Source organism: Haliaeetus albicilla, chromosome 8 (genome assembly GCF_947461875.1).
Source record: "Haliaeetus albicilla chromosome 8, bHalAlb1.1, whole genome shotgun sequence".
In the NCBI taxonomy this organism is placed as follows: Eukaryota; Metazoa; Chordata; class Aves; order Accipitriformes; family Accipitridae; genus Haliaeetus; species Haliaeetus albicilla.
The window spans coordinates 43,114,271-43,141,733 of NC_091490.1; the positions used below are offsets into that span (position 1 = coordinate 43,114,271).

A 27,463-nucleotide genomic window follows, 5' to 3' on the forward strand; every position below is an offset into this window, starting at 1 on the left:
TCTGTTCCTGGTTCCTGACAATGGAAGAGCAAAGGAGCACAGCCAGAACTGCAAGTAGCTGACAGAGCGATGCACAGCAAACGCACGCAAAGTACCACTGGCCTCAAGGTATGTCATGTGCAGGGAAATAGCATCTAGCATCCTGCCAGGGACAGGGCAGCTCCAACCGCAAAGTTTCCAGGGGCTGACAGCACCATTTCTTTGCAATGAACAGGCAGCTCAGAAAGTTTAGGGAATGGGCTATCTTTGTTCCTACTGCAGAAGTGTTGATTTCACAAGTGTTGATTTCACAAGTGCTGAGTGGCGGAATTTGCACTTAGCAACACGACTGGGTGTGATACTTCCTCCACTAGACAGAAACACGACTTCCAGGGAGTTACACCTCCTCAGAATATCATATATTGGGCTGCTGAGTCTCTAGAGGAGGCACTAGTTCAGGATGCCTGCACCACCACTGCATAGCACCCCTGCCTTGTTGGTACCCAGATGATACCCTATCCACAGTCTGAGCTCAGCAGCACTCTCAATGCTGATTTTTCACACCATAATGATGAGAGACCTGGGGGGCTAGGACTGGTTCCACAGGCACCTTGTGTGCAGTCGCACCTGGGCTTTGGCTTCATGTGGGACATGAGAATAAGCAGCAGCCTTTTTCATAGCATTAGGGCTTTTTTTTCATGGCATTTTTTTTAAAAAGAATCTGGCCCCAGCTGACTCTCAGCCTGACATGAACAGGTTGAACACTGTGTGAAACAAGGAGAGCTTCCTGCAGGATGGCAGTGGAAGATTAGTTGGAGATTCCTTATATTTGTGACTTGTTGCGTGACTTGTTGCATGACTTGTAGACCTTCTTGCACTCAGCCTAGACCGTCAATGGGTCAGTTGTCTTTGCTGTAGGTCTAGATGGAGTTCTCCAGTGATGCTAGGTTGTGCTTCAAGTTTATAAAATGCATAAGGGACAAGAATAGGCTTAAATAGCAGAAGAACTGGGTCTCACGCTATACTGCTGCCTGACCCAGGTCAGAGCAGGTCCTGGGGAGCGTGGCAGGCAGCATGGTGCTCCATGAAGCTGTCAGAGCTGCTGTCTCAGCTCAGCACCCCGCCGCAGCTTGCGCTGCCTCTCCCCGACTCAGAGAGAGTCCTGCTGGGATGTGCAGCAGCTTGACTCAGGTCCTCCCTCTCACTTCTTGGGAACTGTCTGAGCATGGCCTCCCTTGGGAGAGATGACTCACCCAGGCGTGGAAAACACAGGTCTGGTCAGTCCCATCAGTGAACAATACGCACACAGGCACTGGCCAAGACACTGGGCTATGAAATGGTCACTGCCAGAATTTAAGGATCCATACCCAGCTCTACCTTGTAGGTCGCAGCCACAGAAGAGAAGTGTGAGGGTAGTAGTAGAGAACATAAACTTTTGCTCAACTTTCTTTCTCCCATACTCCCAAGTCCCACCCTCCTCCTTCCATATTACAGTGATGGAGATGCAAACCAAACACACCTTTCTTGGAGCTGATCTCTATTTCAAAAGAAGGCTGCTCCTGTAGGAATAAAATATGAACACTGGCATGGGGTGGTAAACAAGTCCCTAGAAATTTTTGCCACCCAGTTACTTCCTTCCCTTCTTAAATACCCTGAAACAAATATTACTACAGTAGCTGCAGCCCCATAGAGCTGTGAGAACACTCCATGCAAAAAAAAAAAAAAAAAAAAAAGTAGTAAAAAACAACAACAAAAAAGAAACAACCCCAAAACAGAAAAGCCCTTCCCTGGCTATGCAGGTCTGAAAATCTCAATGTTTCCTCATCACCCCTGGGAAAGGGAAGGGCTTTGCCTAGACACAATCCAGCACAGAGTCACCAGCAGTTCTCCACTCCAGCAGATTCCCAAGGTGCCAGACCTAAATCCTGCCCTGACTTGCAGGCAGTGCGTGGAAGCTGTGGGTTCTTCTCATGGTCACCAGGTGAGTGAAAGGAGAGGCAGGCCCTGAGGAGCCACACCACCTTTCCACAGGTCTGCTGAGGTTCAGCTGGATATGGAGAGGGCAATACTTGGGCAGCCAGTGCTTGCTAAGTACCAGCATTTCTGCAGACCTGCGAAACAATCCCAGGATTACTGCTGTCTTTGCCTAACTTCTAGCGGCAAAGAAGGCAAAAAACCAACAACAGAAGTCAAATCCATCAACACTCCTATAAGGTTACTAACTACTTCTATGCAGACACTGCTTTGTCATTCAGCACAGGGCTAAGCATGCTCCTAGGTAACTACGGGGGCACAGCAGGCGCTGGAGGGGACGACACAACTTTCCAGGTTTCTGTGGTGCTTCCCTCAGGCCTTGCTTAATTCCCATTACTAGACAACATTTATGATAACTCACAAACTTCCCACAGGCCCCGCAGGGCACCGGTCCCAGCATGCTCCAAACGCCTCCTGTTCTCATTTAATTTGGCCAAGCATGGCAAGCTGGGACCCGTACCCTTCACAAAGAATACTGCTCGACTGACACAGAGCAGGACATCTCTGTGGACTATTTCCCAACAAAAAAAGAAAAAAAAGAAACCAAGAGCAAATGCGACTTGCTCCATTTAATTTCAATTAACTGCAGCCCTCAGAGGCCAGGAGAGATGCCAATCTAGCAGTCTGTTGGCCATCCCCTCAGGGATGTCCCATTTCTCAAATGCCCCTTTCCCAACCAAGCCTCTGCTCTTCTCAGCTTAAAGTTTTAACAAGTCATTATATCCCACTGTGTTAAACTAATAAGAGCTTTAAAACCTGCAGTTTTTTCCTCTGGACGACGTGACTGAACAGTGGAAAGGACACACGGTCAGACAAGAACCCTTCTCTGCAGTGGGGACTCTGCTACCTCTGGAAGCTCCTGACAGTGACCAGTGTTACTGGATCCTGGTAGAAAGACATAATGTAGTTAGGGCTGGGGAAGAGGAAAAGGAGCAACTGCTGTCCTCAGTGTGCTAGAACTTCTCCCTCCCTAGGTGAGGAAACAGGCAGCTTATTTGCAAAAAGGCAAGTGGTTTCCTAAAAAACTACTGAAAAAAACGCAAAGGCTGCACAGCCCCTTCCCCTAGAAAACTGTAAAAACGTTGGAGACACAGTGTGGCAGCAGGGAGGCTGGGAAGGCAGCATGGGGACAGCTGCTGTCTCTGGACCATGCCACAGCCATGGCAGGGTCCAGAGAAGTCTGGCTGTAACTTGTAGATGCTCACTGGAGAGGATTCAGGAGCTCAGGTCCTCTCTGCCCTCTGTCTGGGTGTTCAGTGGGCAGTAAGTGGCTGCGGCTGGTCTCCACACTGTCCAGGCAGCTGCTGGTATGTTGGCATATCCTGCCCAAACAGACCTCGAGGCTGTTCTGTGACCATAATTGCTGTCAGTGACCAGTCCCAGCTTGGGCTCCCCTCCTCCGGAGGTGTCTCCTATGAGTGTGCTGCTGCTCAGTTGCTCTCGACCAGCTTGGCTAGTCCCTGCCGGATCTCACTGAGCTCAAATATCTTCACATCCATTATCTCTGCCACCTTGGTGACCTCGTTCTGGATCTTCTCTCTCTCGGCTAGGGTCTCCGCCAGCGTCTGCTCAGCCAAATGAAGGCGCCGCTCCAGCTCTGCGTTGCGTGCCTCCAGCTCCTGCCAAAGGACACAAGTGCAGTGAGGTGGCTACCCAACACTGATACACGCTGCTCACAGACCACCACCCATATCTCCACAAAACAGCCCTGCTAGCACTCCAGAGCCAGGCTACCCACACCCAGCCAGCCCAGGTCTCCATCAGTTCTTTCACCAAGAGATCTCCTTATCTCAAGCCACAGCACTCCAGCATGCACATGCATGTGAGCATGTGTTCCCCAAACCCAGGCCATCTGCCCGCAGTTTGCAACTGCGTGTAAACACAGATCTCCTCACATGCCTATCATCTCCAGGTCTGATGGCATTTGATGTTTGGAGATATTATTCTGCCATGAAAGCCAGTGCCTGTGTCTGGGGCTGAGCCCCACAGCAGATCCCCTTGTTCAGAAGCTCGGACAGGCAGGCAGTGCCCCCAGAGACTGCACAACAGATCGTGCTTCCATCTGTGTCCTTGCCCTGAGGTGCAGAGCAGCTTGCATTGCTCCTGCCAGCCAGACTGAGTCAGAGCTCTGCTCCCCAGCCATCCCTGGCCATCCAGCAAGCTAAGCAGGACATGACCTGTCCTGCTCCAGTCCTACTTCAGGGGCTAGAGGAGAGTATGTGAAGGCTGGGTTTGCTATTGCCTGCTGATTGTGTCCCATGTCATATCTCTGAGGGATACGGGGAGGGTGAAAGAAGGCAGAGATACAGGCAAGGACCTGTTCCCACCATCCAGAGGCAGAGATAGGCATGGCAGCTCTGTGGCATTCACTCTTTGGCTCAGAGGAGAAATGGGAACGGATTCCTCTACTCTGAGTGCTGAGATGTCCCAGATCTGCCATCCTTACCTGCAGCTTCTGCAGTGTCTCCTCACGCTCACCCTCTGCTTCCCATCGGCCACACTTTTGGCTCTTTAGCATCTGAATCTCCTAAAACACAAGGAGGAAGACCATCATGTCAGACCCACTCCTGTCCCAGTGGGGCCAGCTTCCACCACATACCCCAACCAAGGCCCCTTCCTTCTCTCCAAGGATCACATAACCACACTCAGCTCCAAATTTTAATACCTCCCTTTCTAACCTTCTACTTCTGCTCTACCTGCTGCTTCCCACTAAGCCATTAGTCCCTAATCAAGATGAACAGATGAGTGCCATCAAATTTCAGTGGTCTCTGCACCCTGCTGCACCCTTGCTCAAGATCAGATCCCAGGCTCTTGGGGCCAGGGTCTCTGCTCAGCTGTTCAGAGAAAGCCTTTGCACACCTTTGCCTTGCCCCAGCGTTTTTTCCTCTAACCTGAGTAGCTCTGGGGAGAGGAGAGACATTTCTTCTCGCTAAGGATCAGGAACCCCAAAACACCTCCATTCCCCAATCCCTGCTTTGTGGCTCCAACCCTAAGGCTCTGTCCACCCACCCTGCTGAAGCATGGCCACCAGAGAGTCTGCAGATGTGCAAATCGGAGAGGTTCTCTCCACATCTCCTTCACAGCCTCTGTAATTAAAACTCTGCTTTAAATCATTCATGTAAATGCAGTGAAAGCCAGAAGCAATTACTACACTAGAAGCTAACTGCAGCTGCAGACGGCTGAGAGGGGAAGGGGTAAGACACAGCCCTGTCATTTGTGCAGTGGCTGAGACTGTCCACTCAAGGCTATTTGCATGGGAGATTCCCAGCACATTACTCTCAGCTTTGCTTCTCTGGGGAGGGAGACCACTGAGGGGGCTGTGCTGGCTTACAGAGGCTCCTGGCTTGCATAGGCAGCACGTGCAACAGCACGAGGCATCCTCTGATCTCATACAAGCTGTAATGACAGACAGGGTGTTGGTGATTGACAGGCCACCCAGCTTCAGGCTTTGCTCTGCTTTCTGGGGTATTACCTCGTCTTTAGCCTTGATCAGTAGTTCCAGCTCCTCCAGGGTTTGGCTCAGCTCTTCCTTATTGTTCTCACTGGAGGAATCGTGAGCCCCCTGTGACTCCAGTTCTGCTACCTACATGGAAGCAAGCACAGGGAAGGCACGCCCAGAGATACAGGAATGTCTTGACACCTTATCACCCACAGTCATTCTCTGTCATATTTTGGCTTCCTTGCAAACCCAGCCAGGCTTACAACAGGATAGCAGCTCCCACCCTGGGGCTGTTAGGAAAAAAATTCTCTCCTTCTGCTCTGCCTAGATCACACAGAGAAACACATTGCAGTGAAACTCGGTCTAGAGACTCTCTCTGCTTTCTCCTGTAGTTCTGCACTTCCAGCAAAGCTCAACTGGCTGACATCAAGCACATGAACCTACAACCCAAAGTGACAGCTAGATCCACCTCCATTTACATCCCTGGGCAGAAATTGCATTTACATCCCTGGGCAAGGGAGTTACTGCAGCTCAACCACAGCAGAGCTGGGAGGAAGGGTTTGCCCAAGCGTGTTCCCTGTTCCTGAAAAATTCATCCCAGTGGCTTAGATTATTCATGAAGAGGATTCATTTTTAAAAGCTCATTGAAAGGTCTGCAGCAGCTATTGCTGGGGCCCAAGCACTCACGGGGCCTGCACTGAGCTCTACAAGTGCAGCTCCAGCGATGGATACTCTCACACAGACAGGGCTCGGACCTGTGTGACACTTTCCCAGAAGCAGGGACAGCAGGACAACACTGGCTGGATTGGGCCTCTGCCAGGATCCACGTAAACAGTGGTTGTGAGCTGTCAGACTCACGGGGCCATGGCCAGAATCAACCAGCTCTGGTCCCAAAATGCTCCAGTTTAGGGACAAAAACCTAGACGTTTCACCGAGTTACAGTTTCTTCTGTGATTCTGCAAAGTCACCAGTGGTTGCCTTTCACCCAAGGCTCACAAAATCCTCACTCCTAGCTCCTGGCTGTAAGAACAGCCACAAAACAGCTGAGTATGCACAGAGCAATGGCAGAGAAAAGGCAGCCCAATCCAGCCAGCCCCCAAAACCATACATATGCATATGCGCAACCAAGACCTCTGCTATACTTAGGGCAGGCTCCTGCTGCAGAGGAGAAAATCCATTCCATGCAGCTATTTTCCTGTCTGACTCCAGCACTGAGAATTAGCAATGGGCACAGTGAATCCTGGGGGATGCCTGCTTACTGCATAGACTGGCCACACAACAGCCATCAAGTGGAAACAGCTGTTAATTGCTATAAATCCCTGCTGCCTTTTGAATGAGCTATCTAGAAGTGAAATGGCTTTATGCTGCCTTCTCCAGGGCTCCAGAGTCCTTTCCCAGCCAAACCCCAACTGTCCTAAAACCCTTTCCCAAGTACTCCACGGTTCTTCCCTCCCAAAAAACCCAACCGTGTGACTGTCACTCCTCTGCCCAGATGCACACAGGCCTCCTCAGTTGATCTGTGACCTCTCTGACATTACATGGGTCAAAAGATCCTATTATTCCAACAGAACAAGGGCTTGTTTGTACTGCGTCACCCGCATTTCATGATGTTGCAGCTTGGATTCAGCTAATTATAGCAGATAGAGCAATCTTCATCCTTCCTGTCAGCAGCCAGAAGATTGCCCTGATGCCTAGCTCAGGGTGGGGGCATGGGCCTTACCCAGTATTGCTGGCAGCTGGGAACTAACCCCAGAAAATCTGAAGGGAAGCTGGTATTCTTTGACTTTGTGCTCTGGTTTCCTCCCTTCATCCACAGGGACTCAGCACACCCCCAACTCACTCTGCAGTAAAACAGGAGCTCTTGCGAGAGCTCCCTAGTTACATGGCCTTATTCCTTGACATGTTTTCCCTGCCAGGTTCATGCAGCATCCTGGATTTCCATCCCATCTCCTGCTGACACCCATGGAAACTGATGGGAGAATGGGGTCAAGGGCACCATCTGCCTCTGGGACAGGGCTTCCTCTGACCTGCTCTGCAAGAGCCCTCCTGTGCTCACCCGCTGCCGCAGCGTTTCCGTCTCCTCCTGATAAGCAGCCAGCTGCTTCTTCCACTGGTCCACGTTGGCGTTGGCTTCGTGGAGAGCAGCCACTAGCTTGTTGTTGTTGTCCTGGAGGCTGAAGAATTCCGCCTCCCACTGGACCTCGCTCACCGAACTGTGTGAAAGAACAGGGGAAGTGTGCAGGAGAGCGTAAAAGAGTCTCAGCATGAAGGTTTCTTCCCCCCGTGCTAACATGCGCTGAAACCACGCTCTTGGAAGCGCTGGGCAGCTCCCTGTTTTCTATTTGGCTTTCGTATCACTTCCCAAATTTAAATGCTTCTTCCAGCCGTGAATATGCATCTCTTTCCTTTATCCCTGGATATTTGACTTTGAGGCCATGTGTGCTTGCTTGAAACTGCAGAAACCACACTGTGAGATTAATGGCGGAGGGGAGGGGAGATACAGCTACTATAAAGGAGCTTTGCAATGTGGGACTGTGAATCCAATTTTAAAACCCTTGTTAGATCTGAGTTTGCTTTGAATAAAACCCTACCACCCCAGACTCAGAAGGTAGCAAAGGACACTTGCTTTTGATTTAAAAATATTCTAAGTGTTCAGCTGAGAGCTCAACAGGAGCCACAGGGCAGAATCCAGCCCAGAGTCTTTTGAACAGACAAAGAGCGGAAGCAGCAGGGACTTTGCTGGAATCATCAGGGGAATTAACACAAATGCAGCCCTGGGCCAGCTGGAAAAGTGTGAACATCTTCTGGTATCACAAACTACTGATCTGTAGATAACTGGCATCAACTCATCCCCGCTGTGGGCACAAAGCATTCTCCTTCCCACGCCGCCTGAACAGCAGATTTCACCTCCAAGCTGGAATAACTTTTTACTGGGGAAGAAGCGAAATCAGTACAGTGGAGGGTCTGAGCAGCAGCAGACATGGGGCTTTACTCAGCTACCTAAAGAAGTAGCGCTGGGTCAAAAGCATTTAGGATAAGGACATACACCAAACCCTGCCAGAATAGACAGTTTAGGAGTCAGGAGCAGAGAGCACTTGTGGCAGCCTCACCCCTCTGAAAGCATCTTCTTCAGCCGCTCCTTCTCTGTTGTTATCTCAACATCGGCACTTTGGCTCCGGAATAGTTTGTCTTCTCCTGGCCCATTGGAGCTGATGATGGGGCTGGGAAGTACCTGGGGGATGAGGAAGAGGTGGTTATCACACAGCAGTGAAGACAGCCCATGTAACCACAAGGTCTCTGCAAATTCATTCTCAGCCTGGGTTCACAGGGCTAGTTCTCAGTCCCTGTGCTCTCGTGAGAAAAGCTGGCTTTCAGTCCTAACTCTTAGGTAGCGCTGTGCTTGTCTGCATGACAAGGGGTGGCAAAGACCCTCATGTATGGCTCAGCAGTACCGCTCATGGCACAGCGATGACTTCAGAAGCTATGCGGACACAGGGCTTTCTCTTGGATAGGTAGGTTAGCGCTTCGCTCTTCCAGCAGCTGCCCCGCTGTCCCGTCCTCCCTTTCCCTGTCTCCATGCCATGCTGGGGCAGCAATCCCAGTACACAGACACCCTGAGCAGGTGGGTTCACAGCTTGCATGCACCAGCTATTCCTCCCTCCCGACTTGAGGTACTGAATTCTCTGGCTCTCAACTTCCCCTTGACAAATGCCAGCGATGTTACAGCCCGTAACCCGAGTCCCACGGCTGTGCACAACACTTGAGCTGCTCAAGCTGGCCATTTCAGGGTTTTGCTGAATTCTTAATAGGATTTTCTTGCTGGTTCTCAGAGAGAAGTGGAAAGACTTAATAAACTCTAAACACAGACCCGCCAGGCCACCTGGATTCAGTCACAAGTCCAGCTTCTGTACCTTGAATTAAGACACCAGGTGCCACTGGGACAGTGTTTCTCAGGCTCAAGGGAGGGAAAATCTGCTATTGCTCAGATGACTGTGGCACCCACCTTCCAAAGGTGTGGGAGAAGAAACTCACAGCCCTTGCACCAAAGTATACCCTCCTCTATGGCTCCATATTCCTGTGTACATCAGAGCTAGCAGAGGCAAACAATTTGTCCTCCCAGGCTGGAGGGAACTGACAGCGGAGCAGAGATGCATATGCAGAAGCCAAAGCAGACTTTGCGTCTTCCAGCCCCTCCAGAAGACCCTGTCTGCACAGTCTCTTCTCACAGCAGGAAAGAAGCTTGGCACTGATGGGGCAAACTGAGCTATAAAAAGACTCTCTGAGCAATGAGTCTCTGGGATCCTAAGTTGGGGGCTGTGAGACCAGGTGGCTGGCGAGTCCGCTGGGGTTCATAGGTAGCCCTCAAATGTCTGTGGTAAGGGCAGCCACCTGCCTTCGGAGTCGGCTGACATCTATATATAGAGCAAGACAGGGCCATAAGATGTATTGAACACCAGCTTCATGAAGCCTTCCAGAGACTGACTGAGAAGTGACACCTGCAAAACACAAGCCTGCCTCACCTTTACCACAAGGCGGGGAAACTGAGGCAGGGAAGGGGCAGAAGTTTCCTGTTGTGATGTGTTGAGCCCCTGTGAATCCAACTGAAACTGATAACAGCTGAAGATGCTCCACACTGTTTTGTTGCTTACATTATCCACAGTGACATACTCTGGGATGGGGATTGGCCTAAAAGGTAGTAGAGGACAGAAGAGAACTGCTATCCTGGGATTTCCCCAGCTCTGAAAATCTGAAGCCTAAGTAAACTAGTGCAGATGGAGAAAATGAGGGAGTCCTGATCTATTTCAGGAGACAGATCTGCTCTCTGCTCACTTGCAAACAGAAACACAATCAATTATTCAAGGATGAAACTCATGTTTGAAGCTCTACTAATGTAGAGACGGCAAATCAGCAGTGGGACAGCGAAAGGAGGGATGATGGGCTGGTGTATTTACAGGCTGGGGAAGGCAGGAAATGCAGGATAAGATCTGCACGCCCACATGGTAGGGGACACTGCATGTGTCACTGTGTCAGCATGCTGGCTGCCGGATGGCTGCAGGCAGGGGCCATGCATTAATGGTGTCCAAGCTCTCCCACTGAGAGACAAGGCAGGCTGAATGGGAAGAGTGAGCGTGGGTTCCCATTGTGGCAGTTTTAACGCTGCTGAGTGAGGTAAGAAGAAAGAACAGAGCCTTAGGCCGTTTCCCTGATCTGTGACCTCCTCATCCCTTCGGTTGCAAGCTGCCATCGCAGCATAGAGGAGATGAACATGTCCTGTTGTGGCACCTGATGAGTTCTGCCTGCTGTAAGCAGGATAAGAGGGAGTATCTCTACTCCCAGCCTCCACCTCCTGGCCAGGGGAGCCCCCATAGCTGCAGCTGGCCACAAATCTCTGTCTTGGGCAATTATTACTGACCAGAGTCTTTTACCTAAAACTTTGGTCCTGCTATGAGTGCTGTACTCTACTCCCTTCTTCATTTGCCTCCCATTAGGATGGGGCTTAAAGTTAGCAGGAGTCAAAAGCTAGGCACGTTTTCCCCATTTTTGCACCCCACATGACATTTCCAGTCTCTGCAGAGCCACCGCCTCCACCTCCCCCTCTTTTCCCTGCAGGCCAAGGTACTGTTCACACTCCCTCCTCCTCCTCTGCTGCCACTCCATCTGTACTCAATCCAGAGAACGCAGCGTCCTCTATCCTACAGCTCCTCTGCTACTGCCAGGAGCTCTGGGAAATGCAGAATCACCTCTGGAGTGAACTGTTTGGGAGGGCAACTTCACCATCAGCACCAAACTGCTTCACCATGGGAAAAAGCAGCGTAGAGTTCTCCGCAACTTATCCTCTCCCCTCCATCCCACTGCTGCTGGAGTTGGTTTAGCTGTACAGGGAGAAAGGTAACAACTGCAAGTGCAACACATGCGAGAATGATCTGTGATGGGCTTAAGCTTTCTGGCTTGGTCTCCTGGGGGAAAGAAAATTGAATGACTGGTTGTCACGCGTGCAGTTCTACCTTAGGGGAGAGTTCCCAAGAGGGGGGAATAATTTCTACTCTCATAGCACAGCTTCTCTTCCACAGTGGAAATATGTCAGAAACAGAAGAAGTCTGGCCAGAACTCCTCAGTCACCAGCTCTAAGAAATCACTTTGTCTTTCCATAGACCCCCACAGACAGCACCATCACCTATCAGAGACACTTGGAGAAGAACCCCCTGCAGCCCAAGAAGAGGGAGAAAAATGTTTGGAAATGCCACATGTCTTCCTTTCTATATCTTCAACCAGGCACCATGCACTCCTTCATGCTACTTGCCTGTTACTATCACACTGAGCCCAGGGAGAGCCAGCAGCTCTAAAGAAAAAAAGAAACACAACAAAAACCACCAAACCAAAAAATCCCAGCCACCACAACAAAAAACCCCACACTTCCAGCATGGCTTTATAAGACATCAAATGGTTTTGATAGTTTAACTGGCAAAGATGGAGGAGTGTGAACCTTCCCAGGAGCTCCACTTAAGCACTAATTAGTTAATCTACTTCATGTGTTTCAGTAGAGTGACCTCAGGGCCACAGGTGTCATCAAAATGTGAAGCTCCAACCTCAGTGTCTGGCAAGAAAGCTCTCAGAAAGGAAAGGGATGAGAGCAAGAAGTTACTAGAGGAGATCAGCACAGTGGCCATTTTCCCCAGCTGTCATTGCTCTGCAATGAGCTTTACTCATGCCTCTTTCCAAGCATTACCTGGTGAGATGTGATATTCAGGGCAGGATTGGTCAGCTCTGTTTTATCCTGGGACTTCTCCCTCGCCAAACGGGCTGCTTCTTTTACTTCCTGGAATTTCTCTGCAAACTAAAGGGGAGTGCGAAAGTCACTCCAGTGCTACACCAAAATGCGGAACGAACTAGAATTGATGGCTGGGTTACCCATCTCTTTGTAACTTAGTTCAACATGCTTTTTAATTTGTCTTCAACTAACAATAAAATTCAGGGAATAGCCCCTGTCTGCCCCTGCCCATGATGCTGGCACTCAGGGCTGTGGGGTTAGCAACAACACAAATTGAGTCTGAAGTCCTAATTCAATTTGTGATGCTTAAAACACTCTGCAAATATTACTTTAAAGCTTTTCCTAGCATCTTTGTGTCCTGCATTAGATTTTAGCACAGTGGGAACAGTATTACATGAGGTTCCTAAAGACTTTTCTCCAGAGGCTGATCTCCCCTTCAGGGTTTCGGGGACATTCCCCCTGCTAGCATCAGGTTTCTGCCAGCACCTGAAGCATTACCTGGGAAAGATGTTGCTCCGAAGCAAAGCCCAACCCATAGACCGTGTTGGCTCGGCTGTCTGCCCATTGTCCAAATTTCTGGGACGTCTTTGTGAAGGTCATGTTGGGGGTAATAGTGCTGTTGATGATTGCCTGTAGAGAGAGGCAACAATGAGAGTCAGAGAAAACTCCAGCCTGCCACCCGGGGGTGGTGGTGTGGGATAGATCACTATAATCCCTGTGTACTCTAGGAACTAGGGGTAGAAAGCTCAGGTTTTTAATCTATAAGACAGCAGTTCAGGCTTTTGGTGACCAAAAGTGCTTTGAGTCCAGCTACGTGACATGAACAAATCTCAATCATCTTGTCTACTGAAATAGAAAAAAAGCCACAATATCATCAGCTTCCTCCATTGCTGGAAAAGATGATAAGAGACAGTGTGTCTCTGGGGACTTAACAACTTTATGATGTTCTCCATTTTCATGGCAAGCAAGAAAAAAAAAAAGGCTTAAACAGCAGTCAGGACTAGCTATTATGAAACACTCTGCGCTGGTTAAGGTAGCAGCAAAATAAATTCCCTGGGAAGATTGCCTAATCTCTGCCATTGGAGGTCTTCAAGAACAAGTCAGGAAAACGCCTATCAAGAACAGTTTAGGGAAAGTTAATCTTGTTTTGTGGAAGTGACTAAACAGACTACCTCTGAGACTCCCTCAACCTCTGTCTGTCATTTCATTCTATCTACAGGGGCTGGTTTCAGCACAGGATAAAGGATCTCAGAAAAAGCTTGTGTTTTGCATGCATGGGGGATGAGAAGAGAGTGGGGCAGGGAGGGGCAACATCAGACCCTAGGGCACATTTTTCATCAGCACAGATTCTAGTATCTAACACTAAATACACTTGAGCATGGAGGCAGTGTTTTACCTTCCATTCCCTGCAGTGAAGATGCTAGAGTGCCCATGCTGAGAACTGACCAACGTGACACCAAAAACATCAACACCAGAGCAGACTTTCGCTGCAGAAAAAACTGCTGTCAAGCTGTGCGATGTCATCAGCAAATGCCCCCTACCTTGGTGCCCCCCACGCTGATGATCCGGTACACGTTGCGTGTGGCATCGTAGAAATATGAGACAGTCAAAGCGTGCTTGCTGGCAGGGATCCAGTTCCGTTTGGTGGCAGGGTCGATCTGGAAAACATGGGCCCTGGTGCTGAAGATTGGCTGCTCCCTGCAAGAGAAATGAACAGAGCTGTCAGGGCAGAGGGGAAGCTGAGCAACGGGGGAAGCCCATCGACTTCCTGGCACTTGTGTTGCATTATGCACTGCCAGCAGCACTTCTGCTATTCGCCTTCTCTCCAGGGATCTGAGACACTAGGTGCTAAGCAGTGCAGCCCCCACGGACGCAGCATCTCTCAAACAGCAGCCCTTCACTGAGCCTCTGTGCAGGGAGTAGCAGCTCCCCACTGTCTGGACTGGTATCATCTAGTGTCCCTTCTTATTAGGGGAGTTATGACCCAAGTTCTCCATCATTCCTGGAAATTGCTTTTCCAGGGACCTCTGCATCCTTGGCAGTCTTCTAAAGCCCAATTTAGAAGCTGGAGGACCACTGGCTGATGCCCCTGCAAAGTAAAAGCCCACAGCTGTTTATGCCTCCTATTTGCCCACTATCCAGGCAGCATGATGACAGCAGCTTTCACTGCACACTAGTGATCTTGGTCTACAAAAATACCCTTGGCACAATATCAAAGCTACCAAGGATGTTTAACCCCAGGTACAGGTTTTTACCTTCCTCTAGAGCTTCTCTGTCCTCCTCTGCAGTCTTCGGACATTTCCAAAGACCACAGCATGGTCATGTCAGCAATAACAGACTATACCCTCAGGTTAGTAGATCTTATATGCACGTTCACCAAAGGATGGGCACGAAACTTGCAAGCAGAAGCGCAAATAGGACATCACAATCTCATGTTTGGAGCATACCAGATGGCCCTACACAACACAGCCAGTGTGGCAGTTATGCTAATGATTAGGGCTTATATTATTTTTAGCCTGACTTGAAGCTTTCTTTCACCATCCCTCAGCACCTTAGTGGTCAGTTCATGGCAACTTCACCAGGTATATGATTTCTCTGGTTGCTGTATTACTTTTACTTCATAGGATATCTCCAAGTTGGAACTCTAGGGAAATGGATGGATGGAGGATGTGTTTGGGATGTGAGCACAAAAATCACCTTCCCCTCAGCACAGCTCTTCCTCCCTTGACTCATGCTTGGGAAGCACATCCTGCAGTGAGAGGTCACATTGCAGGATTAAAAGCAAGTCATTTAATGAATTAAAGGAAACACTTCACCACACAATGTGCAGCTGCTGCAAGAAAGCACTGAACCAAGCACTGCCTGGACTTTGTAACCAGTAATATCTGAGCTGAACTAAGGAGTTGAATCTCAGGCATCAGGATGTAACTTGAGTGTTTCAGGAGGCAGGAAGGAATGTTTCCATGACACAACAGTCCAGGTGCATCAGGGCTTGGGGTCATCATTTGACTTTGGTTAAAACCCAAGGCACTGGCCATTGCCACACTCCTTGCCCAAACCTAGTGAAATCTGATGTGATTGGAAACATCCCACACCCCCATGACAGCTGCAAACAAGGCATAGTCACAATCCTGCTACGTGCAAGCTCCCAAAATCCAGACATTTATACTTCCTCCCCATTCCAAGTCCTCACAGCTGCAACGAGCAGATTTTCCCATCAATCCAAAGACAAAGGTACCTGGTGCTTTCTGAACCCATCACCAAAACTTAGGAAGGAAATAAAATGCTCCCTGCTACCTCCCAGTTTCAAGCCTTGTTCCCAGGTTACAGCCCTGACTCAGATCTCTTGTGACTGCATGAGGGTCTAAACCAGCCCCTTCTCCGCATCCTCTCTGCCTGGTTTTATTCAGCCACGGTCTGTTTTTGGAATGAGATTCAAGTTTTCCAGGCTCCGCTAACAGATACTAACTTTTACATGGATCACGGCTTATCCTTTGAGACACAGTATCTACAGAGTAGGGAAAAACTAATGTTTCTGCACCTTAACCCCCAAGTCCTGGGCTAGTGTCAGAAAGAACAGAGGAAGGACATTACCTAGTTGTTGACATTTGTTAGTAAGGGTAAGACAGACTACAGGCCAGTGGAGTTAGTATGCGTCTCTCCTCCAACAGCTTCCTTCTCAGGTCTCCTAGCTGGACTGAGGCTCCTTTTTGGTTTTGCCTCCACAGTGATTCATTTCCTAGCGATGGAAAAGTCAGCTGTTATTTATCACACAGAGCACAGACAGAGCGTTCAACCAGGCAGCATTCAGGGGCTTCATTTGTCCCAAACTCACAAATCTTGTAATTTGTAATGATTTCTCATCACTGAACAAGTTTTCTTCCCTGTCATGGGAGATAATTGGGTGAGCTGTGTAACTGGAGTAAATCGCTTTGGCAGCAGGCTCTGGCTGTTGGGAGAGGGCCACAGAGGAGCCTGGAAGGCTCTAGTGTTTCCAGTCATGCACACGTGATGCTGGCTGCATGATGGAAAACCCTCCTCAGAGATCACCCCTCACGCACGGCAGCTATTCCTGTGCTCACTATTCATCAGTGAGGTCGGCACCCAGAGTCAATGGAAACCATCCTGCTGACTGCAGCGGGTTTTGGACCAAGTGCTGCTTCAGACAGCCTCCTGCCATGCACCCTCACCCAGAGCTCTCTGACATTCCTGGAGATAACCCTTCTCTGCCCAGAGGGACGGGGTTTGCAGCTGCACCTGGGAATTCACCCACCATGGGCATTCCCTGCCCTGTGCTCCACAGAGCCAGGCACGATCCCAGACCGCAGCAGTGATGAGCCCCTGCGGCTGGCCCGTGCTGTCTCCCCACAACATGAGAGTGAGCTGTGCTATTCATTTGCTTTGTAAATTAGTCTCTCCAGTAAACAGCCCTGCTCTCCTCCATATCAACTGAGACTGCATATCTGAAAAAGGGAGCAAAACTGTAAGAAAGTGAATTTGCATGATGAAGGATGCCTGTAGAAGGGGTAGAGCGCCCAGATCTCCCAGCCTCTCTGCCAAGTCTGCCTTCAAGCAGGTCAACTTAGAATGTCCTAATACTTGGAAAACCCCACTGCCTTCCTACTGATCACTCCAAGACAGGAGAGGCTCAGGAGGCCACTCAGATGTCAACTGTCCCGTAATTACAGTGTCACTAACCACAAAAGGCAGCATTACTTTCCTTCTGAGCACCAGGAGTAGAAAGTAAAATGTCATTGTAAGGCCTGTCAGTCAGCAGAAAAGCCCATCTTCACAGGGTTTAGCTTATGTTTTTTCTAGTCACACGAGGCTGACTTGGCTGCTCTCTCGACCAACACACAGCCCCTGGGCATGCATGCTCTTTTCCTGGTCTCAGGTACACCAAAATATGCACCGCTGATGGTGTTGATGGGGAAGGGCGCTCTACTTTTTGTGCCTTCACATAATCACTGCTGTCTCGACACTCCTCGTACATTTGTTTGTGCCTTATGGTCTTCCCTGGAGCAACAAAACTTCGTGCTGTCTGCAAGAGGTCTACCCCTTCCAGTTACAAATGCGAAAGTCTTGCAGACTCTCTGAACAGGCCTGCTGCCAGTTACACCAGATGTGCTTTGCTTCCAACAGATAGCAAACTGGCAGCAACAGCGGCAGGGCATGTCGGCAATTTCACCTGCCTGCCCAGTGCCAAGGAGGGAACTCCTGCACGCAACTGTCTCCGAGAGAAGCAAATGGCAGAATCTCCTGCAAGTATCTTTCAGGTCTCCCCTTTTCTCACCACAAATGGGAACAGTTGCTGCCAACTTGCACGGCCCTAAATAATGGTGACTGGAGATTGCTTTATGAGGCAAGGACGCTATTGCCTTCTCACAACTACCCGAGTATAGTGCCAGCCTGGCATGGGGACAGTGCTTTCTAGGACGCAGTTGCTTAAGCTCTGTAGGTAAGACTCAAGGAGAGCTTTGTGCTCTGCTTGGGAACGGCGCAGAGACGTTCACACCCCCTTTGCAGTGTTTGTGCAGGGGGAAAAAAAAAAAAAAACAAACACGTTGGTTTTTGTTTGTTTTTAAATCCAGCAAATGATACAATTTGTATCCAGCTAGTGCAAGAATTTCATTGTCAAGGATGCTGGCTAGCCTGGAAACCTGCCTTTCAGTACTCACTTACTTGTCTGACAAGGTTAAAGCAAAAGCTACAAAACAAAAGCTCTCCTACAGTCTAAGTGGTGGAGCACAACAAAAGACATTCAGAAAGAGTAGGCAGCAATGCAAACCAAGAGAGAAGAAAATCAAGAAAGTCTGCAAATCTAGGGGCACATCTCTAAGAAGTCACAAATGGCTTATTAAATGGAAAATGGCTCTACCTCACCCTTTCTGTGATCCCTCAGCAGCAGAGAACCATGGCAGGGTTTGACACAGCTCAGCGCAGCTGAGTGGATTAGCAAGGTGGGGACACAGGCAGGACTGCAGGGCACTGGCATACGTGTGGAGGGAAGTTCAGGGCAGGAGAAGCACAGGTGCTGAAAGCCAGATCTGAGATGCACGAGCGGAGTAATGTCTGAGGAGCACTCGTCTGCATTCAGCTTGCTTCTGGCCAAGCTGCTGACCTCTCGTTTCCAAAAACACTACAAAGCATTTAAAAATAGTCCTGAAAGTGCCAAAGATTCAAACCATCATGTCCTCTCTCCCACTACAGCCCTCTTTTCCCCTGTGTTTTAAGTGTATATGCTGGATACACCACACATCCCTAAATGCTGACACTTCTTTTCCTGCTCCCAGCTGGGAGTCCCCGTAACAATACAGACATAGCAGTGAAAAGGGCATGTGTAAATAAAACCACTTACATCCCCCCAGGGCTGTCCTTTGCAGATAATTAAGAAAAACCAAAGCAAATGACTGAAAGGACAAAGATCTGGCTGAGACACAGACATGATCAGCAAGTGCCTGATGGCAACTGGAAAAGATCCAGGTCTCATCACTACCAGCATTTGTTCCCAGCCCAGGGGGGAAGGGCAAAATTCAATATCCCACGTTCCACTGACAGCTTAAAAATGACCTGTCCCCGATCAACGTTCCCCAACACTCCAGCAGCAGGCTTCCAGCTACCAAGGAAAACCAAAGAGCTGAAAATGAAACGAAGAGGTGATCTAACTGCTCCAGCTATTCCTAACGTGTTCTTCACATCAGCAAAGCACCTGGCTCCAGGATGCTCCCCAAGTAAAGACCTAAATGCCTCCTCTTGTGGCTTCTCCTTAAAGAGAAGCTGGAAGAAGGTCACTGGGTGTTTGGGGAGGACACGTAAATATAGGGTATGGATCAATCATTTCCAATTTGCTCACTGACTGGAGCTTCTGACTCAGTGGTCATTAAGACGACATGTAAAACTGCATGCTGGTCTCATTTCCACCTTGGCTCTTATATTATTCCACTCTCTACAGCATCCAAATGGATTTCCTAATGAATAGCTGCTTATTTCACCATTGCCAGGAGAGTAAATCATTATTTGTCCTCTTAATTTATCGTCTCAGCATAGTAGCAATGGACTGAGCAGGCCAAAGGGACCAAGTTCGCTAAGGCTGGATGAGGGACCTCATCAGGTCAGGACACACTGATGCACTGCCAAGACCCTGGGGGAGAAGCAAGCCCTGCAAGCACTGCCCTGTGCCAAGGAGGTACAGATGGCATCAATTCAGTCCCTTGCACCAGCGCCACATTTTACCTAGCATGGGAACAGTGGGCATAAAAGGTGCCGAAGTCTGGAGAAGACTAAAACTGGCACTGCCCCCTCTATTTTGTGTAATCTGAACACATATGTCACTGGATGCATGGACTGTCCTTGAGTGTCCTGTCTGGATGTGGGCTCTTTACAGGTACATAGGCCTCTTCCCAAGTGGGATCTTCTAAATTAACCCAGTGCCGCTACAGGGAGAACACAAATGAAAGGGAGATGAGCCACCTTCCAGAGAGGCCTCTCCAAAGAGAGACTGCAGCACCTCCTGTTAAGAGACAGCACCAGGGAATGGTGCCAGGATCGTCCCATGACGCACCTGCAATGCGTGGGATCGCATGGATCGGTATATATACAGGCATCACACTAACACAGGCTCACCACGCCGCAGTAAAACAACGTCCAAACTGAAGCAGAGCTACTGACACCAGGCTGCTGGGAGCTCACTCGCCTGCCCTGCCTCAGAGCCCATCTCACGCAGAGGGCTCATCACACACACCTACCTACGCTTTGAGCAAGTCACCTTTATTCCCTCTGCTAGGTGTGTCTCTAATAGGGGGATTTCAGAGTCCTCTCTCTAATCCTCACCAGAAAAATACTCTCAAACCTGAAGACGAGTCTAATAGCAGAACAGAAGTAAAAAGGTGAAGAGATTTTTGGTTTAAGCCACAGGAGTCCCAGACAGAGTTGGGAACAGGACATGTTCCCCACTGCATCCTCCAGCCTCCTGCCACAAGGTAACAGCATACAATCCTGTAAAGAAACGCATCTCATTTTAGGAAATAGCCCAGGTTAGAGGAAGGGACAGAGAGCCTTTGAAAGAGCTGTTCAGCAAAACGTTAATGTCTAAATTTCAATAGCACTGTGGCAGCTCCAGTGTGTTTCACTGCATGCTCGTTCCCTTCTCTCTTTGCCTCACCCCAACTTCAGCTGCCTGTTGGGGTCTTTACACCTCAGAGAAACTGTGTTTTATTGCTTTTACTTTCTCAAGGTATTTCCAATGCAAATAGCACCTCTTTGGGAAAATCCTGTTTGACAGTTATAGGCTCTCTCTCCAGCAGGTTCGTAAAGCTAAGGGCAACTGCTAAAAGGCAGCCCTCCTGCCAAACATCTTTGAAAGGGAGAGGAAAAAATCAGGTTTTTATTGTTTACTTTAGATCTGTTATTGCATCCAGCAATGTCTTTGCTCGATAGCTTCTACACCGGGTGTGGGGAGGGGTCTCTTTCTGACTGCACAGCTGCATTCGATTTACGCTTTGTCCTTGTTCTTCTCCGATTTTCTGTGCAATCTGGAAGATTTTTCCCACTGAGATCCTCTTATGTTTTTCTTCTCAGTAATTCTCACCTCACAATCCTGTCTGCCTGCCTGTAACATGGCCATTTAGTTAACTGAATTACTTATCACATCCTGCTCACCTGCCCCCATCCTTTGCTGCATGACCAGAGAGAAGAAACCTTATGTTTGCTGTGGAAAGGGAAGCTTTTAGAGTCACCATTCCCCAAATTCATATTGATGTTTCTGTCCTGTTTTCAGTTCCAAAGTGAGGTGTGCGACAAAAGAGCAGGATTCAAACCCAGACACAAGTAATAGAGTTTTAAGAGAGAGATTTGGTGGGTGAGTCCGAGTTCAAAGCACTCCAGGGACACAAATAGTGAATAGGTCTGAGGTTTAGAATAAAGTCTTTTAGCCACTCAAGGCAGCAGTTGGAATGTGCTGGGGAGGCTAAGCTCGGTCCTCATTAACTGCATTTGCCTGGGTGCTCCTGGATGGGGTTCAGTCAAGGGCATCTCTAGGAAGTCCATGTGCTGTTCCCCAGCCTGCACCTCCTCTCACTCACTGCAGCTTCTCTTTGCAGGGATATTCATTTACTTGTCAGAGACAGGAGCCTCTCTGCACTTGGACGCAGACAGGATAATCACTTCAAATACTTTGCTCTGCATCTAGGCAGCCTGTGGCCCCCCTTCACCTAAAAACCAAACCAAAAATGCCTTGCAAGAAATCACAAAATACCAGATCAGCAGAATCATTTGTTTCTGTGGATCATGGGCACAACAGTACTCAGCCATGAAGGCAGGGAAGGACTTTGGGGGTGCGATGTTCCTACTGACAGCAGCAGGATACCTTCAGAGTGCAGAGACCTAGGAACATATTTCTGCGCTGTGGCTGGGCTCAATGCGCAGCCACAATGAGCAAGCCCCCCCAAAAAAGAGGTCGTCTTCTGATAAAGGCCCATTGCCAGCCGCAGCAGGAGGTGAGGATTTCCCAGCTGCTGTGGTGGGAACTTTGCAATTCTCACTGCCATCTTCTCCAAAGTCCTTTCTCTCTGCAAGATCTGGTTTCCTGGATGGGTGTTCACAGGGCAGCTTGTGCAGAGCAGAAAGGGGTACGTGAGAGCATGTGAGCACGAAAGATATGTGGCTCAGCTCTGGCACTCAGCCCACCGCCACGCTGAGTCAGCTGGGAGGCCGTGCTGGCTGCGTCAGGGCCAGGACTCTCCCTTCTGTTGGATCGCCAGCCAGAGCACTTGGATGTGAGAAACCCTACCAAGCAGCACAGTCTGGGATAACTTAAGGGAGGGGGTTGGCCAGGGTGGATAGGGGGGAAAACGTGTTTCAGACAGACAGAGCCCAGTATTTCAAAAGGCAGAACTGGAGCAAAGAGAGGCCGGAGAACCAATCTCCTCCTCCACTGCTGTCTTTGTTTCCTTTTATCTTCCCTCAGCAGCTTGAATAGCTGCTGACTGTATGTCAGTGCTGTTTGGGGAAGAAGTGTGGGTTAATGAGAGTCAAACCTCATCTCTTTCCCTTTGCATTTCTCCCCAAAGCCTAACCCTTCCTCTGAGCCAGGGACTGGGTGTAACTCCCTCCAGAGACTATGGACTCTACTGCTTTACTGTAAATGGGTGCAGAGAGCGTGCTTTGATATTGCCTACCCAGGATTTGGGCACAAGCCCCCAGGACACTGAGTGTTAGACACTGAACTGCAAAACTGCTTTGGGAACAAAGTTTGGGAGGACCGATTCCCAGCTCTTTGTTCTAACCACCAGGCAGGTTTTCAAGCTCTCATAGCTGCAGCTTTGCTTTCATTCTGTGCTGCATAACGTGACCTTGGGGAAAATGCATAGATGCTGCTAGTGTCCAGATGGGACTGAAGGGGGCCGGACTTCTACCCAACAGCCACAAAGGGAAGGTGGAGTAGTGCAGCTCCAGTAATGGGAGGTGGCGAGGGGCTGCCTTCCCTTCTGCCTCCCCCAACTCCCAAGAGATTACCCAGCAGGGCTTAGCACAGGAATGAAAAGCAGCTGCCTCATGGCCTGTCTGCAGATAAAGGGCAGCAAAGGAATCCTGGCTGAATATGCTCCTGTTGGATCAGTGTGGGGAACAGCGACAAGTATGCAAGGTCAGGCACAGAGACAGGGGATCAAGGGCATTTAAAGACACAACACAGCTGAGTTGGGGTTTTTTTTCCCTTTTGGAAACCAGTCTCCATCTACAGAGCATCTTGGCTGCTGAACACTGTGCTACTGGTTGTCTACAACACAATCTGTGCATTCACCTTCCTGGGACAACTGTTACTTTTGCTACTAAGCTTCAGCAGTCCTTTCTTTTGAGTCACACAGACTGTTGCTGGAAGTCTGTACAGCAATTAAAAGTTAAAAAACCCAGCAGAGCTAGACTGCAGCAAAGTAATTCTTTATACACTTGAGAAAAAATGTCCAGCAATAGTTAGAACCAGAGAAGTAGAGATACATGCACATCTCGAAGTGCTCCATGCCTCCAACACATTCTGCCTCTGCCTTTTTGTTGTAAGCTACAGGACCCATAGTACTTCCAGGCACAGATGCCTGCTCAGCTTCACTAGAAAAAGTCCCCAAGATCTGCTGCTATTTTTGACCTGCCCTTGCCAGAGCTCCCAAAGCACAACCAACAGCCTCTTTGACAAGGACAGTTCAAATTGGCTGTTTAGCAGAGGTCAGCGGGATGACAGTATAGGTAAGACTGGGTGAATTAATTTGCTTGATATATGTGACAAGTGGGTAAACTCTATACTGCTCAAATTAGAACCCAATAAGTTGCATCTACTTGTATTTATATTTGACAATGCTATCAGCAGAGAGTCAGAGAAACATAAGTATCTATTGAAGACTCAGCTAGGACCTAACTAAATTAACTTCTCAGGATCAAGTGTTATTAAAACTGTCCTCTTCAGAGAGGAAGTGCTAATGCATTAATACCTACAGCGCAGTGGATACAAAAGAGTCCATGGAGAATTTATCCATGAAAACCAGAACATGATGTTACAAAGAAATCTAATATGGAGGAACAAAACCAGAATCCCTGCTTTAAAAATAAGTTAACTAAAACCAACTGCCAGAACATGACCTAAAAGGGGATGCGCTTTTAACCTCTTTTGCATCCAAAGTAATTTAAACGCTGCTAAAAGCTATTCAGTATCCCTGTGTGATCAAGGTACAAGCAAAAAGACACTTTTATCTTAGGAGTTAAGTGGAAATAAGGAATTTTGGGTGGAAACGTCAACTCTGGCAAACAGTGAAGTCTAAGCAGACTGAGATGGTGACACTATCTCAACATTTTCCATGGGACCTGGCGACTCTCTAAAGAAACCACATAGCTGCTGGGTGTACCTGCGGTAGGTCCAAGAAGGATTCATCTGCTAACTCTAATAAAGTGCTAGTCCCAGGCTATCTGCTTGTTAAACCCTTCCTGGCAGTTGTAGAAGTTTTAACAGTAACTTTGTGGATCACAGGAAAAGTTACAGAAAAATAGGGACACTTTCTGATTTAACCTGGATCAGCACATACTCTGCCAACTTCAAAGGGTCTATGCCAGATTCACACTGCTGTCACTTTTGATTCTTCACCTCTACCTTTTCTGCCTCTTGAATCTGTGCTTGACTGTTCTATCATTTTATCTAGATAGTCCAAGACAAAAATTAGCAAAAGGAAAACAAACCCCTAAGAATGTTGTTTAATTCTCTTGCACTGTCAAACCCACACATTTGGAGGGAGTTGATCAGACAGGCTTCCTACAGATCCACTGTGCTTTCAAACAGCCACAAAGACTTTATTGCACAAGAAACTCACAACAACATGTCAGGTCCTTAAAGTTACATGATTGAGACTTATAACTAGGACATAAATTAAATACCAGACTAAGCCCCTATTTCCATGCCAAAATCCACTGCCACATCCATGCAGCAGTATTTCACTCTTGGAAAATCCGAGGGGGATCATAAACTCAATCATCAGGGATTTTCAACCCATTTAGAAATGCAAACAGGATCCATTTTACTGAATACCAAAGTCACAACAGCCAGACAAAATCCCTAATTTCTAACTTCTGGGAAAGTTTGTGAACACAACCCAGCTCCAGTCCTCCCACTCAGCCTCCCAGTTTGGATTTCATACAACATATAGATCACTAGAGGCTTCCCTTACATACGAGTTTATTTAAAGAAGTTGCCGAGACTTGCAATTACCTACTTTCCAACCCATAAAATAAAAGGCAAGCCTGAACTTTAAAGCTTGCAATGTGGAAAAAATGCAATTTAAAACCTTCATTTCTTTTGCCATTACCTTAAAAACAGCTCAGCGGCCATGAATAACAAAAGCAATTCAAGAAGAATAAACTGCCAGTCTCACCCCATCTCTGCCGGGTATCAGCTTCTTTCTCTCCCGTCCTTTCTTCAGCTGCCTGAGATTCTCTCCACGTTTTGATTTATTTCTCCCTTCCTCTTTCTTTCTGTCTTTCTCCGGATCCGGATGCTCTTTAAATTTCCTCCGGAATTTCACTTTGAAATCTTGCTAGTTTTGCTGTTGGCTCGAAACGCCCAGTAATCCCCGAGCGTGCCGGGCACCGAGGGCAGGGGCCGCCCGGACCCCCCCCCCCGTCCCCGCTTTCCCCGGGCTGCGGGCGCCCACACCCAGCACCGGCCCCGAGCGCTCGGCGGGGAACTTCGGCACTGCCCCCCCGGCCGCCGCAGTCCCCAGCAGTTCCCCCTCTCGGCTCCCAGGATCCCTCCTTCCCTTCAGCATGGGAGGGGAGCGGCAGGATTAGGTGGTGCTTTTGCAAGCCCTTTTAGACAAAGCCGTCTGCTGCTGCTCCGGCAGCCCCGCAAGTTTTCCCCCCGCAGCCCAAGAAGCACAAGCCGCCTCCCGACTCGCGATTTCTTTGTTCTCTCTTCCCCCCCTTTTTTTTCCTTTTCCCTCTCCTCTTCCCTATCCGCTTCCTCCCTCTGCTAACTGCCCCATCTCGGTCACGTTTCCCTCCGCTTCTTCTCCCGACTTTATTCCCGGGGCCGGGGCCCGGGGCCGGGGCCGGCTCGGCGGCACCACCTGCCGGGCAGAGCCGGCCCTGCGCCCGCCGCCCCCGGCACCCACCGCCGGAGGATTACCGCCGGCTGGATTACAGCGCTGCCCTGGGATCGGAATGGGCGCTGGCTACCCAGGGAAACAAAAATCGCTTTCTTTTCTCTTAGTCTAGACATCTGCCCCTCGGAAATCGGGCGAGCCTTGTCGCTCCGTCTTTCATGAAGTCATTTGTACAAGTGGAAAATTAACATAAACCGTGAATATATTTTTATGAAATGGGAAAATACCCTGGGAAGAAGGGAGGCTGAAAAGGCTTGGGGGAGCGGAGTGGGTAATTAGCAATCAGCCACTCCCAGCGTGCCGCTGCGGCCAGAGGAGCTAATGCATGCAGTCCTCGGCTGTGATAACCAGGCACGGAGCCGGAGAAGAACCTCCGCTCCTCTGGGGAACCCTCTGCCCAGGTCCAGTGCCCACACCTCCGGGATGCTGAACAACTGGAGAGGGCTCACGGGAGAGCCGTGAGAGAGAACAAACCATGCTCTGTATTGAAAGAATAAAAGTGCTTCATCTGTTCATCAAAGACAGGGTATGGCGTGACTTGATCATAACCATAAAAAAAAACTTCCTGGTAGGAAGAAATTTTATACACGAGTGCTCTTCAGTTCAGCCAGCGCAGGTGTAACAAGCTCCAAGGGCTGGAAGCAGACGCGGAACAGGTCAGTCTAGGAATAAGACGTGTTTTTCATCACAAGGGTAGGGAGGCACCAGTATCCTGGCCTCATGAAGGCAACAGAAGGCCAGACCAGGAACGGATCTTTTCATGTCTTCTCCTTATATCCAACACGTTCGCAGCAGAGATTTTGCAAAGGGCAGCTGCTCTGGGCGCTGCTCGCGTTCTGTTCTGTAGGCAAAGCCCAACGTGCATCCAGCCTGGTTTTTCCACACAAAAGAAGGACAAGGATGGGGCCTGCATGTGAACACTACCTGTTCTAGTGTGTTTGTGAAAAAAATCAGAATTGACCATTATCAACTGTATTGGGCAGGGTGCAGTTACTCTGGGCTTTAAGTCAGTAACTTTGAAGCTGTAGACAAGCTTCACACAGTTTTTTTGTGCAGGTAATAACTGTGCAAGCTTCTCATACAAACGTGCCTAGTAAAGAACCTGAAGTTTGGCTTTGGCAGGAAACTATTTCCGTATTGCCTCCCAGACGCCCCTACCAGTACACTCAAATCCTGATCGAACACCAGCACTTGATTCCCACAAGTGCCTCCGTTTTGCCTTAAAATATGCCACTACTTTAACACGAAGCTTCCCATGAGCAGACTCAAGTGTCGCTGCTGGATGATCCCAGCCCCCTTTACACTCCTAACTTATCAGGACACTTTAATAGGAAATCTTCCCAAGAGAGGTTTTGTTAATCCCAGCCAGTTCTGCACATTAATTTCTCCATGAGTTAATAACTTCAGAACTTGCACCAAAATAGTAAGCTCTGTGCTAGTAATTTTACAATAAGAGGTGGAAGTAGCATTCATAATTTGGCAATATTCGTATCAGAGTTCAATACTAGCAGCATAAACACTAGCAATAACATCACTTCTCACACTCTGCTTTCAGTGTTTTACCTCCACCTCTACTTTGTAGGGTGTGTTTAGAAGGGAGATTTACTG

General features: G+C 49.0%; 1 protein-coding gene across 2 annotated transcripts; it reads right to left on the minus strand.

The window, feature by feature from the left end:
* Window positions 1–2,567: 2,567 nt before the first annotated feature.
* Window positions 2,568–25,774, minus strand: HOMER3 (homer scaffold protein 3). Of its 2 annotated transcripts, XM_009918279.2 has the most exons (10): window positions 25,127–25,774; window positions 15,816–15,960; window positions 13,763–13,919; window positions 12,720–12,851; window positions 12,180–12,287; window positions 8,563–8,684; window positions 7,509–7,665; window positions 5,486–5,596; window positions 4,460–4,540; window positions 2,568–3,632 (listed from the first exon to the last, which is right to left on the minus strand). In XM_009918279.2, the coding sequence occupies exons 2-10, from the start codon at window positions 15,827–15,829 to the stop codon at window positions 3,444–3,446; spliced, it is 1,071 nt and encodes a 356-aa protein (XP_009916581.2). In that variant the 5' UTR covers window positions 15,830–15,960; window positions 25,127–25,774; the 3' UTR covers window positions 2,568–3,443. The 2 variants fall into 2 exon arrangements, with proteins under 2 accessions (XP_009916581.2, XP_009916582.2); XM_009918280.2 differs by lacking the exon at window positions 15,816–15,960 and having other exon boundaries at window positions 25,127–25,773.
* Window positions 25,775–27,463: the final 1,689 nt, after the last annotated feature.